Source organism: Sabethes cyaneus, chromosome 3, assembly GCF_943734655.1.
Source record: "Sabethes cyaneus chromosome 3, idSabCyanKW18_F2, whole genome shotgun sequence".
NCBI classification, from domain to species: domain Eukaryota; kingdom Metazoa; phylum Arthropoda; class Insecta; order Diptera; family Culicidae; genus Sabethes; species Sabethes cyaneus.
Genome location: NC_071355.1, coordinates 40,163,596 through 40,178,014, shown reverse-complemented (window position 1 = coordinate 40,178,014; position 14,419 = coordinate 40,163,596). Strand labels below are relative to the sequence as shown.

At 42.1% G+C, this 14,419-nt stretch overlaps 1 protein-coding gene across 1 annotated transcript in view; it reads right to left on the bottom strand.

Annotated features, from left to right (window-relative positions):
- Nucleotides 1-14,419, bottom strand: part of LOC128739491 (tyrosine-protein kinase Fer) — a 101,019-nt gene that overhangs the window by 7,967 nt on the left and 78,633 nt on the right. Inside the window, exons 2-3 of the mRNA XM_053834984.1 lie at nucleotides 6,818-7,350; nucleotides 6,159-6,742 (exon numbers count right to left, since the gene is read on the bottom strand). Coding sequence (XP_053690959.1) covers nucleotides 6,159-6,742; nucleotides 6,818-7,350 — 1,117 coding nt within the window. The remainder of the gene's footprint in view (nucleotides 1-6,158; nucleotides 6,743-6,817; nucleotides 7,351-14,419) is intronic.

Sequence of the window (14,419 nt, the reverse complement as noted above, 5' to 3'; positions counted from 1 at the left end):
ATGTGCCACCCCCATCGATAAGGGAAGTTAAAGTAGCCATCCAGCGACTGAAGAACAACAAAACAGCGGGAAAGGATGGCATTGGAGCGGAACTTATTAAAATGGGCCCGGACAAGTTGGCCGGCTGTCTGCATCAACTGATTGTCAAGATTTGGGATACGGAACGACTACCGGAGGAGTGGAAAAACGGGGTTATCTGCCCTATTTACAAGAAAGATGATAAGCTGGATTGTGAGAACTACCGGGCAATCACTATCCTGAATGCCGCCTACAAAGTGCTGCCCCAAGTCATGTTCCATCGAATATCGCCAATAGCCAATAGATTTGTGGAAAGTTACCAAGTCGGCTTCATGAAGGGTCGGTTTACAACGGACCAAATCTTCGCCTTGCGGCAGATGCTCCAGAAGTGCCGCGAATTGCGAGTCCCCACGCACCACCTGTTCATCGATTTCAAAGCCGCATATGATAGCGTAAACCGACAAAAACTATGACCCATTCGAATCTCGCAGGGGACTTCGACAAGGAGATGGTCTTTCCTACTATTCAACAGGAACAACGCTTGAAGGTGTTATAAGACGAGCGGCGATCGAAATGCGGGGCACGATTTTCAATAAGTCCTGTCAATTTATCTGCTTTGCTGACGACGTGGATGCTGTCGGCAGAACATTTGAGGCGGTAGACCAGGCACACCAGACTAAAACGCGAAGCAGAGAAGATAGGATTGAATATAAATACGTCTAAAACGAAGTATATGCTGGCGGGTGGGACCGAACGCGACAGGGCCCGCTTGGACAGTACTGTGGTAATCGACGGGGATGAGTTCGAGGTAGTCCGAGTACCTTAGCTCACTGGCAACAATACCAGCCGTGAGATTAAAAGACGTATTATCAGCGGAAGTCGGACCCATTACGGACTTCACAAACACTTGCGGTCGAACAATTTGAGCCCCCATACAAAGTGCACACTGTACAAAACGCTAATTAGACCGGTTGTCCTCTACGGGCACGAAACGTGGACACTGCTAGAACAGGACCTTCGAGCACTCGGAGTTTTCGAACGGCGGGTGCTAAGAACCATCTTTGGCGGAGTGCAAGAGAACGGTGTATGGAGGCGAAGAATGAACCACGAGCTCACGCGTCTCTACGGCGAACCAAGTATTCAGAAAGTGGTTAAAGCTGGACGGATACGTTGGGCAGGACATGTTGCTAGAATGCCGGACAACTATCCTGCAAAAATGGTTTTCGCATCAAATCCGGTAGGAACAAGACGAAGTGGGGCACAGCGAGCGAGGTGGCAAGACCAGATGGAGCGAGATCTGGCGAGCACTGGTTGCCCGCGGAACTGGAGATCAGTTGCCATGGACCGAAACAGATGGAGAAATTATACTGCGCAGGCCTTGTCGTAAGACGTTAGGCCAATTAAGTAAGTAAGTAACAACTGCAGCAAAGAAATACGCAGACATATTCTTTCCGGAAGTCGTGCTTACTACGAATTCCACAAGATCCTAAGGTCTGGTAAGCTTCACCCCGAACCAAATGGTTTTCGCCGCGAATCCGGTTGGTACCAAATGCAGAGGTGCACAGCGTGCTCGATGGTTAGACCAAGTGGAGCATAACCTGGAAAGTGTGACACAGTCGAGAAATTCATTGGAGACAGACAGCTATGGACCGAGTTTGTTGGCGGAACATTATTATACAGGTCAAATCCTAAGGGACATCGCACCAGGACAAGTAAATAAGTTTTGGTAAAAACGTCTTTAATAAACAATAAAAAATAAAAAATGAATAAAAAAACAAGAAGTAAATAAGTAGGCCTTTCTGTTCCTCCACTGCAATTTGAGCATCAAAAATCGTGTTATTTTTTTTAATTTTTATTCTAAAGTTTAGCCAAAATTGTTTAATTTTTGAATACTGGAAACCTCCCCGTTGGCCTCGAGGTTCCACACTGACCTAACAAGCTAGTCACCATATGCTCGAATTTTATCTTATCATATGCTCGGCTGGGAGAGGCTTTTGAAGTCAATAAGATCGTAGTGGAATCTAGCACCTAGGCTTTGCTTTATTTTTGACTTATATGTTGCTAAACTTTCAAAACACTGATCCTCCCAAAACTCTTCTCCCAATATTTGCACAATCAGTCATAACAATTTAGAGACAGTTTAGAGGTTAAATAGCATCTCATTATAATTATATCGTTCGTTGGTCATAAATTCTCTAATGGAGGTCAAGGATTAAATCAATATATTGCAAGTCCTATTCCCAAAATCAACAAAATCCCAAAATCATCCTGCAAAAAAATAATTAATCAAGCTGCTACTTATTTATTACCAGAACGTGCGTGGACTCCGAGCCAAAATCGAGGATTTCGTTACTTTAGTGACCGATTCATACTTCGATATCATCATTTGAAGGGAAACCGAGAGTAAAGATCTTCGGAAAATGTAGCTGATTCCTAGCTTTCGTAGACGACCTTCGCATCATTACTAGAAAACGAGACGGAGAAAGCAATCTACGTCAAACATAAAACGGAGGCTGGGAGCATTGGCTTACAAATCAATGCGTCAAAAGCCAAATATATGGTAGGAAGAGATTCCAGGGAAAACAACGTTCGTTCAGTGACTATTGACGATGATGAACTCGAAGTGGTTGATGAGTTGATATATTTCGATTCTCTGGTCCACTACTTGAAGAGGCTCCCATTGTACACCAGGCGAAAGTCGAGAAGCTCGGCGTGTTGGCCACATTGCAAGGATACCGCACGAGTGTGCAGTGAAATCTGTTCTTTTTAAGAAATCCATCGGCACCAGGAATAAAGAGGTTCAACGTGCTAGATGGCTCGACCACATTAAAGCCAACTAACGAGTGTCGAGATGTTCAACGGATTGGCGACGAGTATTCCGGGACGGACTTCGGTGGAAAAAGGTTCTTGATACAGCACGGGCCATACCCGGCTCTAAGCTGCTAGAGAAGGACCTGATAAAACTTTCAAAACGTTACTCCATTTAAAACTATTCTCCTACCAATCGCGTGTCGCAAACGGCGGCTCACCAAAAATTAGGCTTGCATCCGAATAGTATACGGAATTCCGTATACCAGGGGGTTCGCGAACCATAAAAGGTTGAGAATAGTGAAGTTAGAGCATTTTTCAATTCATCAATTACGGTGTAAGATTCCATTCCAGATTCCAAATGAGCTTGCAAAACACAAGTTACTTTTAAACTATTACTAGAACGTGCGAGGATTTTGAAACATAATCGATCAGTCTTTTTTTTGTTTTTTTTTATATATATTATATAATATATTATATATATTATATAATATATGCCTGACCGCATTTCAAGGTCATGACTAAAGTCACGAGTTTGTTCAATTTTTTTTTGCTTCTGTGACAGATTCAGACTACGATGTGATCGTCATAGAAGAAATCCTGCTTGACAAAAAGGCGCACTTGCTATAATTGAACTGAAATTCCTTTTATATCTTGTAATCGTAATCGGTGGAACAGCCTCTAATTAGCTGACCACTACTTTTCTTGCTGTTTGTAAACAAACTGACAGCTTGCTGTAGGTTTTTTCATACCGACGATGTTAAAATTTTCAAAATGATCAAATGATCAAGACACAACCATCATTCGTCGATTATTAAGAACGGTTTTGGCTATTTGTAGTGCCTACTTTCCAATTTAAAATATTTGGACGCCTATCTGGAGCTACCCAGTCGGGACTTTTCCGATATCATCGATGCCACAAACATAGATATAGAATAATATCAAAAAGTGGGTAAGCGACCTTCAAAAAACTGCAAAGCCGTTGGGAAGGATGACATCTCAGCCAAATTTCTAAAAGCGAGAAGCGAGGAACTGCACAATATGATCCAGAATCTCGACAAATGGACAAATGCATTAGGACTGGTTAGAAAATCTCATTTTCCTTATCTGCACACAAAGGCCATCATCTTTAGCAACTAGCTCAATTAAATCAAATATTTATCCTGCGACAGCTCGAGGACAAATTCCAGAAGTACAACTCAATTGATTTTTGTAGATTTCAAGGCGACGTACCATTCAGTTAAACAAAAGAGCTGTGGCAAATAAGGCTTGAACATGGTTTTCCAACACAACTAATTAAGTTGATTCGAATGAGACTGGAGTGATCAAAATCATTCGTACGAATAGCGGGTGAGACTTCGGACAGTTTCGTAAACTTTGATGGACTACAAGCCAGGGGAAGCACTCTGAACATTGCTCTTGAAGGCAAGCAGTAGTAACAACAAATGTGCGATCGACTATCACCAATAGCCAATAGATTTGTGAGAAATTATTAGGCCGGCTTCAGGGAGGTTCCCGCCCAGTTAGTTCCGGGGTACGATGCTGGCCTAACAAGCCAGTCAATAGAATCAATAGGATTTTTGCACTAGCCCCCTAATTTTGCAGTACTCTAATAACCGGCAGCGAAGTCTGTCGGTAAAGAAGGGTCAAGTTTTAAGGACGTTTCTACCCATGGCTTCCGCTTTGTTTTGCTTTACATGGAGGGTCGGTCTACAACGGACCAAATCTTCGCCCCGAGGCAAATCCTCCAGAAGTTTTCATTTATTCTTCAATAATTTTAAAGCCGCATATGATAGTGTAAACCGACAAGAGCTATGGAAAATTCTGGGCGAAAACGGCTTTTCGGGTAAGCTTACTGGACATATCATGACAACGGTGGATGTAATCCAGTACTTTGTGAGAATCTCGGGTGGATTGTCAGACCCATTCGAATCTCGCAGGGGACTTTGACAAGGAGATGATGTTTGCTACCTGCTATTCAACATTGTGCTTGAACGGATACGTTGAGTAGGGCATGTTGCTAGAATGCTATCCTTCAAAAATGGTTTTTGGCATCGAATCCGGCAGGAACAAGGCACTGGGTGCCCGTGAAACTGGAGACCAGGTTCCATGGACCAAATTAGATGGAGGGATTATGCTACGCAGGCGTTGTCATAAGATGTAAGACCAATTAAGTAAGTGAGTAAGAGTTAAGCTGCGAAACTGGGCCTAGTAATCAATTCTGCCGAAACACTAAGTGGTCGCTTGAAGAGAACGTATGTATAAATCCTGGTGGTGTTTATGTTGAAAGGAAGTTGGATGGATAAAGATTTAAAGTGGTAAAGGAATTCGCATATCTTAGGTTGCAGTCATACCATTGTTTTTTTTAATTCGAGACGGACACTGATAAAGTTGGTAGAAAGGAAAGGGTTCATCTTTCTGTATTTCTCTATTTTCGCCCGCAGAAACGCTCAACAAAGCAACAATAGTCAATGGTTCAGGGAGTTGGTCATAAATCTGGATTATAAGTGCATGTTTTGTCGGGTTATGTGATGTGGTTATTTGATATGGACTCGTCCTATTGAACGAACTCACGCGGAGTCCGTCAGGCTATCTCTAGTACTTGATTAATACTTCCTGACGACCCTAGTAACTTTTAGTTTATGTTATAGTTATGCTTTGATTCATATTTCTCCCTCCCAATTAACCAAAATTATGTTGGTTCCAGAAAGCTGATGCACCTGAACCTTGTCAAACAAGCCAAATAGTAATAAAAAATAATACCAACACACTGATATAACTAACATTTATCAAACTCTGTTATAAATAGACCTAGGTTTAATTTTATTCTGTGAACAAAACTAGCATCTGGTTGCAGCTTTCGGCTAGATCGTTCTGATTAGAAAACTCCTAATCTTACAATTACCTTACAAAAGTTGGTTTATGCTTTAGGCAAAAACAATTTATTCCAGCATTATTAGAATTTAAAATTTAGTCAATTTTTTTGACTAATACTTTCAAATTTTCCAGAAATTTAATTTAAAACTTAACGATTTTAATTCCCACACTGTTCATGTGGACCCATTTTATAGAGGCGAACGAACACAATAAAGCAAACTCTGCCGTACTGAAATTACCAAGCTTGATCAGATTGATCAAACTTACTTCCCAGGTATTTGCAGAACTACACAGGCAAATTTAATTTTAATCGCCCACTCATATCACATAGGTAACCAAGAAATTATGCAATCATAGTACCGCGGTCGTAAGAACCGCAACGGTTAATTACAATGCTAACATCAAACAACACGCATCTTCATTAAATAATTTCCATTTGGAAGTGAAATACTCACGGCATTGCGTTCAGCTTGGCATTAACTTCGGCCCTCCGTTGGGCCGAAGCGGCAGCAGTGGGCGACAGGGATGCCACTGCCGGGCCGGCGCTGTTCCAACTGTTCGGGACTCCGTTGCTATCAAATCCTCCGGTCGGCGGTGGTGGCAGACCGATTTGCGCGTGCATCGAGTTAGACATACCGTGCGAAGGCGGTGGTTGGGATTGCTGCTGCTGCTGTTGCTGCTGTTGAACCGAGTGGGGTGGTATGGCGGATAGCGAAGCCGGCGATGGCTGACTGGACAGGATGTGGTTCTGCAGCTGTGCACTGTTCATGGAGGCAGACATGAGATTCGATTGGTGGCTACCGATGGCATTGTGCTGAACTGGCTGCTGGTGCAGCTGTTGACCCTGCTGCTGCTGCTGTTGCTGTTGCTGCTGCAGGCTCGATGGCCCCAGCATGTTGTGTTGATTGGGGGATTTTGGTATGTGGTGGGCCGGTGGAACCATAGAACCGGCATGCAGTGGCGGAGGCTGCTGGTGGTGCTGCACTTGTTGCTGTTGCTGCTGCTGCTGCAGATGGATGGAACTGTGATTTTGATTACTCTGCAAGAAAATTGATGATTTTTTATTCTTGTCACTTGGAAATCAAGTGCAATAAAAGCAATGGGGTTTACTCACAGTAACACTGTGTGGAGGTAATTGCGGTGGTGCCATCTGCTGGTGCTGTTGTGGCGAATGTTGCGATTGCTGTTGGTTCTGCTGCTGCGGTGCAGGTGGGGGATTAATGAACTGCGGAGGCTGCATTAGTCCTACGCCGCCAACACCAACACCTCCTGCCGGTACACCGCCAGTACCGGGCTGGGGCGCGGGACGTTTGTGCTGCCGCGCCGGTGCCGTCGGGGGCATTTGATGCGGCATGAACCATGGACAATCGCCCGAGGCGGCCGAGTTGGCTGCTGCTACCACGGTCGATGAAAAGCCTCGATGATGGGTGACCACAGCTGTTTGACCGGACGATTGCAGATTGATTGCCGCCGTATGGCTGTTCATTCCGCCGTTCAGCACACTGCTTCCGGTGGAATTTCGACGCGACAGTGTGCTGTGGGCTTGCTGGTGATGTTGGTGCTGCTGCTGCTGCTGTTGTTGTTGCTGCTGCTGATGGTTTGCGAAACCTCTGCGGTCAACACGTGACTCGCTTCTCACATCGACATCTGAAAGTGAAACGGAGGAAAATGTTAAATTGTGTAGAAACCACTTTTATTTATTAAATTTTCTCTCCCATATTCGGGTACAAAAACAAACTTGTCCGACATAAATGGAGATGATGAATCAGTGCAAATAAGGAAATATAGAAGCTCACTTTAACCTCATCCTGTACGAACCAAACCCAACAAAGTTATACAACCAATCAACGTCGAAGGCCGAGACGTTCTCAATTGCGAATTAGCCTAATCAAATTTATTCAAAACACACAACCGGCTACCAGCGGATCGATTGTGTTTACCTATAAAGCAAGATCCATGAGATTGATAGAACCGTACCAATCTATGCGCACCCCGTTCCGAAGCGAAAACGCTATACCAACAGTCAGCGGGGGCGTACTGAATGGATGCTGATGCTGTGAGGATGCCTCTGTTGCCCGTCATGTTATTCTAATTGTTCAATAAAAGCATACTTTTATTCTACTCAATCAATGGACTGTGCCAACGTACCAGAGCTACATACAGATAGGTATATGTAGTATAGACATGAAGAGCCAGTTCACTGACACGGAACGCATCCAATCTGCTGAGTGGTTCTGATGAACTGCTGATGCCTTTGTTGGATGTTATTGTCCATTGATTGACATAGACTCTCTGTTTCATTTAAAATTACAATTCACAACCCGTCTACGGGTGGTGCTATATAGCTTGCTGACATCCCATCGAGACTTGACCCCTTAACCTAAGCTAAGACTGTCTAAGCTGTCGTGTCGTGTGCAGAGTCACGGTTGCGAACGTGATGAAATTGATTCCGTTTGTGATTTTTTTTTCACTGATTGCAATTGTGGGAAAAACTTTTCTGCTGTTGCAAACAGTATTGAAGGATGTACGAATTTCTTGGGAATTCACATAGTACACACAACGTATTTATGAAATTATTTGAAGAAATGGATTAGTACGATAAACTAAATGATAAATTTGCATCATCCGATAAGCCTAATTACGATCTGATGACAACGATGCGAAAACACTTAGCAAAGGCATCCAAAACAGAAAAGATAAACAAAAAAATCAATCACTGAAAGCTGCGTGAGGGGTCAGTCAGCTCGGACGGGAAAATGATCAACCTAAAACTTTCGCGTTTCACTTTCACAGGGCCAACACCTGCAGGCAGTGTGCAGCAGTAGGAAAAGTGATCTCTATGCTTTCAGACTTGCACCATTTAACTATAGTATTTAATTTCATCGGTAGGTACCTTGCAGTGTTCGAGCCCTTCGGGATTTTCCTTCAAAGGTTTGGAACGGTTGGGTGGTTGTGCTATTGAAACCCGCTGTAGTACGCACGGTTTGTTACTACTACCTATTAGCCTCACAAATGCTCGTTTATGTTCCGATAATTTCCACTCTAATTTATTTGTGTATAATTTTATTGGTCTTTCATGCACCGCCGCAATGCTGCCAAGCTTAGCCAGCAGCAGCTCTTGATGGTACGCAATTTACAATGGTTTAATTGCCGTGCCTGTGCGGCTTATAAATTTTCTTATTCACGGCAAGCACGTGGAACGTTTTATACAGCTGCTGTACGTTATATTGTCATCACGCACCCTCAGCTGGTTTCAAGGGCTGAGTTGATATTAATGATTAACTCAATGAAGTACAACTGGGTTTATATATTTTGCACAATTACATAACATTCTTTCCGTGTATTTCCTCACATTTACGTTCAAGTTTTAGCACATTTATTTTCTGTTTATACTAAAATTAAAACTCATCAAATTTCATGTAGAAAAACTTTACTTTCCTGCTGTGCTTTATTTATTTATTCATTAATTGCGGAAGGGCGGTACTACTCTTTGTGTCACCGATTGCACTTATTTAACTGTACTGCCTCGACCAAGCAAAATTTAACAAAGTATGTATGCATTTGTATACTTCATTGTCATTTATAGAATGGTTAAATCAAATATTGCTCTATCTATTGTATTTACGGCACACTGCTGGTTCACACCCGTTGGTGCACAAAGGGCGGTCTTACCACACGGTGTACATCGGGATTGCGTCATAAATGCAAAAAATAGAGCAATACTTAATTAAACAATTTGGTAGATAATAATAAGGTCTATTAGTGTCCCATAAAGAACTTATTCAAATTTTCATTTGCTGAGTAGAGTTGGTACGATAAAATAAGGAGCACAAATAACCCTGCGATTGCGGAAATCATCGTAAAATTATGTCTGCCTGTTTCATTTTCCAGAAAAGTTGTCTGACCAACAGCAGGAGGAGGATTGCTCGAATTGAATCAAAGAGAACGAAAATAAAATCCTCAAAAGTTTCTAAGTGTTCAAAAGAAGGCATGAATGTGTGCAATTCTCGCCGGATATATTTTTGCCACCTCCAGTACTACAATTAGAAAAACAACCAAACGCCCCCTTTCCATTGGATTCAATGGAGGCGACTGGTTTCTTTTATGCAGAAGGAATGTGAACGTACCATATTCTGCACAGTCAAGACATTTTTATGAGTCTTCCGCTATTCTAAGTAGTCTAGATTTAGATTAACAACGTGGATAGCAGCAACGTATAGTGCTACGGTCTATAATATCTGGTAAAAAATATTGGAATTATAAGTCGACCAACAATTGAGTATATTTTTCGTTTTGTAAACTTATCCACGGTGCCTAATTCTGCGCACTTTCTTGCCCATGTTCCTAATTCTGCGCATGCTTGCTCCTAATTCTGCGCACCCAAAAAATGAAAATAAATACTCCTGCCATGCTGTTTATGTCTTTATACGCTGAAAGCACACCAAAAAATCCGGTATTAGCCGTTACCATAATTAAATCCATGATCCGGCCTTCTTGTGCTGTCCGGGTGACAAAGGAATATTGTTATCATTTTGATTGCCTCATTTTAAATATTTTATTCTTGATAACGTGAAGGGCGAATTGATTCGGGCTTTCTGCATACTGAACATTACACTTTAGACTAAAACTAAAAATTGTGTTTTCATATAGAAATCACTTCCCCACTCTCTGACAGCCCCATGAGGTTGGAATAAAAAAAAAGAAGACATCGTTTCATGAATTGGCGCTCGTAGGTTTGGACCCCGAGACACAGCACAGGATTCCAATGCAATGCAAGTTAAAGATTCTACTTAAATTTTCATGCCCCTATACCTCAGCCATTTGGGTGAGGCTGCGTATTTTTTTGCAATTCTTCGTAGGATACATCACTGCGCAGAATTTGGAACATGAATAAAAAATCTGTGCCTAAATCTGCGCATTATTGCATCACATTTTTCTAAGGAAAGCAATGCATGCAATCACTCTTTTTGTCTAAAACATGACTAAAACTAATTATTCTTTCTAATTATGCTGGGTAATTTGATCATTGCAAAGAATTTCGAGCTGTCCCAAGTCCTCTTTCATCGACTATCGCCAATAGCCAACAGATTTGTGGGAAGTTACCAGGCCGGCTTCATGGAGGGTCGGTCTACAACAGACCAAATCTTCACCCTGCGGCAGATCCTCCAGAAGTGCCGCGAATTCCGAGTCCCCACGCACCACCTGTTCATCGATTTCAAAGCCGCATATGATAGCGTAAACCGACAAGAGCTATGGAAAATCTTGGACGAAAACGGCTTTCCGGGTAAGCTTACTAGACTTATCATGGCTACGATGGATGGGATCCAGTGCTGTGTGAGAATCTCGGGTGGATTGTCGGACCCATTCGAATCTCGCAGGGGATTTCGACAAGGAGATGGTCTTTCCTGCCTGCTATTTAACATTGCGCTCAAGGTGTTATAAGGCGAGCTGCGATCGAAATGCGGGGCACGATTTTCAATAAATCCAGTCAATTTATCTGCTTTGCTGACGACGTGGATGCTGTCGGCAGAACATTTGAGGCGGTGGAAGATCAGTACACCAGACTGAAACGCGAAGCAGAGAAGATTGGATTGAAGATAAATACGTCTAAAACGAAGTATATGCTGGCGGGCGGGACCGAGCGCAACAGGGCTCGCTTGGGCAGTACCGTGGTAATCGACGGGGATGAGTTCGAGGTAGTCGATGAGTTCGTATACCTTGGCTCACTGGCAACAGAGGACAACAATACCAGCCGTGAGATTAAAAGACGTATTATCAGCGGAAGTCGGGCCTACTACGGACTCCACAAACACTTGCGGTCGAACAATTTGAGCCCCCGTACAAAGTGCACACTGTACAAAACGCTATTTAGACCGGTTGTCCTCTACGGGCACGAAACGTGGACACTGCTAGAAGAGGACCTACGAGCACTCGGAGTTTTCGAACGGCGGGTGCTAAGAACCATCTTTGGCGGAGTGCAAGAGAACGGTGTATGGAGGCGAAGAATGAACCACGAGCTCGCGCGTCTCTACGGCGAACCAAGTATTCAGAAAGTGGTTAAAGCTGGACGGATACGCTGGGCAGGACATGTTGCTAGAATGCCGGACAACTATCCTGCAAAAATGGTTTTCGCATCAAAACCGGTAGGAACAAGACGAAGAGGGGCACAGCGAGCGAGGTGGCAAGACCAGATGGAGCGAGATCTGGCGAGCACTGGGTGCCCGCGGAACTGGAGATCAGTTGCCATGGACCGGAACAGATGGAGAAATTATACTGCGCAGGCCTTGTCATAAGACGTTAGGCCAATTAAAAAAAAAAAGAATTTCGATCATAAATTTGTTAGTTTTCTAGAAGGACAATTCTAGCGTTGGTCCTAACGACGAGTTTTTCTGCCATATAAAATACTTTCAGTTTCACGGTAAATTATTTCGCTCTATTAGAATCAAAAACTACAGAACCAATCGGCGTGAAAATTTGCATGTAGAGGTTTTTGGGGCCAGGAAAGTTTTTAGTGATGGTTAGAGACCCCTTCCCTCACTAAGAGGGGGGGCTCCCATACAAATGAAACACAATTTTTTGCATAACTCGAGAACTAATCAAGCAAATGGAACCAAATTGGGCATGTAAGGCTTTTAGGGGGCAGAAATTTTTTCTATGATGAGTTAAGACCCCTCCCCTGTTTAGGAGGGGGGGGCTCCCATACAAATGAAATTCAAATTTTTTTATAACTTGAGAACTAATCAAGCAAATGGAACCAAAATGGAATGGATTTTGGAGTCTTGAATTTATTTTATGATAGTTAGAGACCTCTCACCCCTGTGGTAGAGGGATATTGACTCTCATACAAATAAAACATAAATTTTTGCGAAACTCAAAAACTAATCGAACTCGAGAAATTCGAGACTCTTCCATAAAACATTAGTCAATAACAAGACCGCAAAAATTATCTATAGTAACACTAGATCATTCAGGACGAGACGGCCGTGAGTGTTGCCGGCGACCCGCCGTCGGAAGCGCCGCCCACTGGGGGGAGGTAACCCCCCGCAGAAATCACTACTGTCTAGGTTTATTTGTTTCCTAGGTCTACCTGGGTTTCCTGGAGCGAGCGACAGCGAGTAAGGAGAGGATCGCGAAATGGTATTTACCACAAAAAAGTTTTCCGTGAAATGGTACATTCCGCTTGAGGTTTTTCGCAAAATGATACTCGGCGAAATGTTGTACAATCATGGCGAATATTACTATCCGCTTTCTGGCTATGCAATGAGGAGACAGGGGAGTTGTTTTCTACTTTACTGTGAGGAAAAATTGCAAATTTGTATATTAAACTACCCATTCCTGGTAACTAATAAGCATTAACATAAGCAGCAAATCAGCGTATCTGGCATTTTATACTGCTCGTTGTTGTATATTAGCTTTTTGACTGCATAGGTGTTTTAAATTGGCATCCATAATTGTATTCAAATTCTTCGTGTCGGTAATTAGCTGTAAATTAGCATTGTCAGCACCAGTGCTTAAAATTATCAGTTGATACTCATAAAATTGAATATCAACTCGCTCCCTATGTAGCTGATATTTATCAGCATGAAAATCAATTTCAATATCCAGTCACGATATTATTGGAACAGATAATCATTATTCCATCTCTAAAACTGAATATCAAATATCAGTATCAACGAGTTCGAAAAGAAAAATGATACTCAATATTAAAAATGTCAGTTACATCTCGAGGTGTCGATATTTTCACTAAGCGTTGTTTTCACCATAAACGTTTGATTTCAACGCAAATCGCACAAACTCAATCTCAACTTTAAAGTAAATTGTCATCACAAAGCCTTCTGCAATCTGTTGCGTCCTAATCCACTAGAATATAAATATTCAGTGCAAAGCGCTGAAACTGATATTCATATTCACTGCCATGGAACTGAAAATGATATTTAGCTCTGACTTTTTTGTAACGCATTATGAATTTTTCGAAACGAATATACAGCAACATCGAAATTTATCAATGAATTTTTATTCCAATGATATTCATAATTCTTCTAGAAAAAAGAGTTTTGATATTGTATTAACTCAAAATCAATCATTTTGAGTTTCGATAAAGTGATTTTTTCCAGCACTGGTCAGCACTATAAGAAGGTTATCAGTAAAGTAGCTGTATATTTTGCCAAAATAGAATTTAAGGCGACTTAAATGCTTATTGGTCTACATTTGAATAGCATTGGTGATGCTTATTGGTTACCTGGGATGCTTTCATAGTTATGTAACTGCCAAAATGAATCATCTAAGGTTGAACTTATTCTTATTCTTATTCTTATTAATATCATCACAGCCACAATAAAGGATTCCTGGAAATAATTTTAATTATTTCTAATCATAGAAATACATTAAATTATTTTCTTGTCAGTATTAACATTTGCAAAATATCAAAAATATATCGCAAATGTTTAATCGGCCAGGCCAACTGTGAAATATTGCCGCAAAGACGATTATACGAATGGAATCTTGTGTGAATAAGTTATTCATACATAGATGCATTTCTAAATCAATAGGGGATGAAGAAACGGGGACGTCTCGTACCAACCGTCTCTAAGTAATTTTAACTTTGTTTTCGTTGGGAGTATCTATGCTAATAATGGTAAAGTGATACTCCGGACCCTCGGGGATGAACTTATGGCATTTACTCCAAAAGCCCGGCTGCTGTTGGCCAAGGTTATAG